General features: G+C 71.6%; 1 protein-coding gene across 1 annotated transcript; it reads left to right on the plus strand.

Moving 5' to 3' along the window:
* Positions 1-94: 94 nt before the first annotated feature.
* On the plus strand, positions 95-622 carry MNEG_12435 (hypothetical protein; the record flags this gene model as incomplete). Its single annotated transcript, XM_014039096.1, has 1 exon — positions 95-622. A coding segment is annotated over one exon (528 nt), but the record flags the coding sequence as incomplete, so codon positions are not given.
* Positions 623-645: the final 23 nt, after the last annotated feature.

Genomic DNA, 645 nt, shown 5'->3' on the forward strand with positions numbered 1-645 from the left:
CTACCTCGTCGGCCCCTGGGCCCTCACGCGCTTCGACGTCTCCTTGTGGGGCCACGGCTCAGCCCCGCTCACCCATTTCATCGTCAAGAACGCGATGCTGCGATTGAAGCAGCTTGCAGCCCTGCAGCAGCTTGGAGACAGGTACTCACCTGCGGAGGCGGTTCGCCCGCCACTGTGGGGGGCGCCGGCCGACGACGGCCCGCACCCGGCAGCGGTCCAGGAGCGGACCCGGGAGCAGCTCGGCAGGCTCCGCGACAGCTTGGCTCCACCGCCAAGGGCGGCTGGCCAGGGGGCATTAGGCCCCCCGCCGGCGCCGGCGACAGCGTCACAGCATGCTCCGGAGTACCGCCCACACTGGTTCGACCCATCGCCAGATCGACCATCACCAGCAGCGAGAGCACAGGACCAAGAGGAGTGCCGAGCACAGGCAGCGGCGGCGCCGCCAGCCCCTGCCTGGCAGGTGGACGGCGACGATTGCGCCGACGCGCTGCGCCCGTGGGATCCGGGACGCTCGGCGTGGAAGCAGGCCTGGCGCGAGGCGCATGCCAAGGGGCGATCGCGGGCCCACCGCGTGTTTGAGTGGCAGCTGCTCCATGCGGCGTTGCCGTGCGGCGGGGAGAGGGTCCGCTTCATCCCCCCAGGCCC

This window comes from Monoraphidium neglectum, assembly GCF_000611645.1.
Source record: "Monoraphidium neglectum strain SAG 48.87 unplaced genomic scaffold scaffold03243, whole genome shotgun sequence".
In the NCBI taxonomy this organism is placed as follows: Eukaryota; Viridiplantae; Chlorophyta; class Chlorophyceae; order Sphaeropleales; family Selenastraceae; genus Monoraphidium; species Monoraphidium neglectum.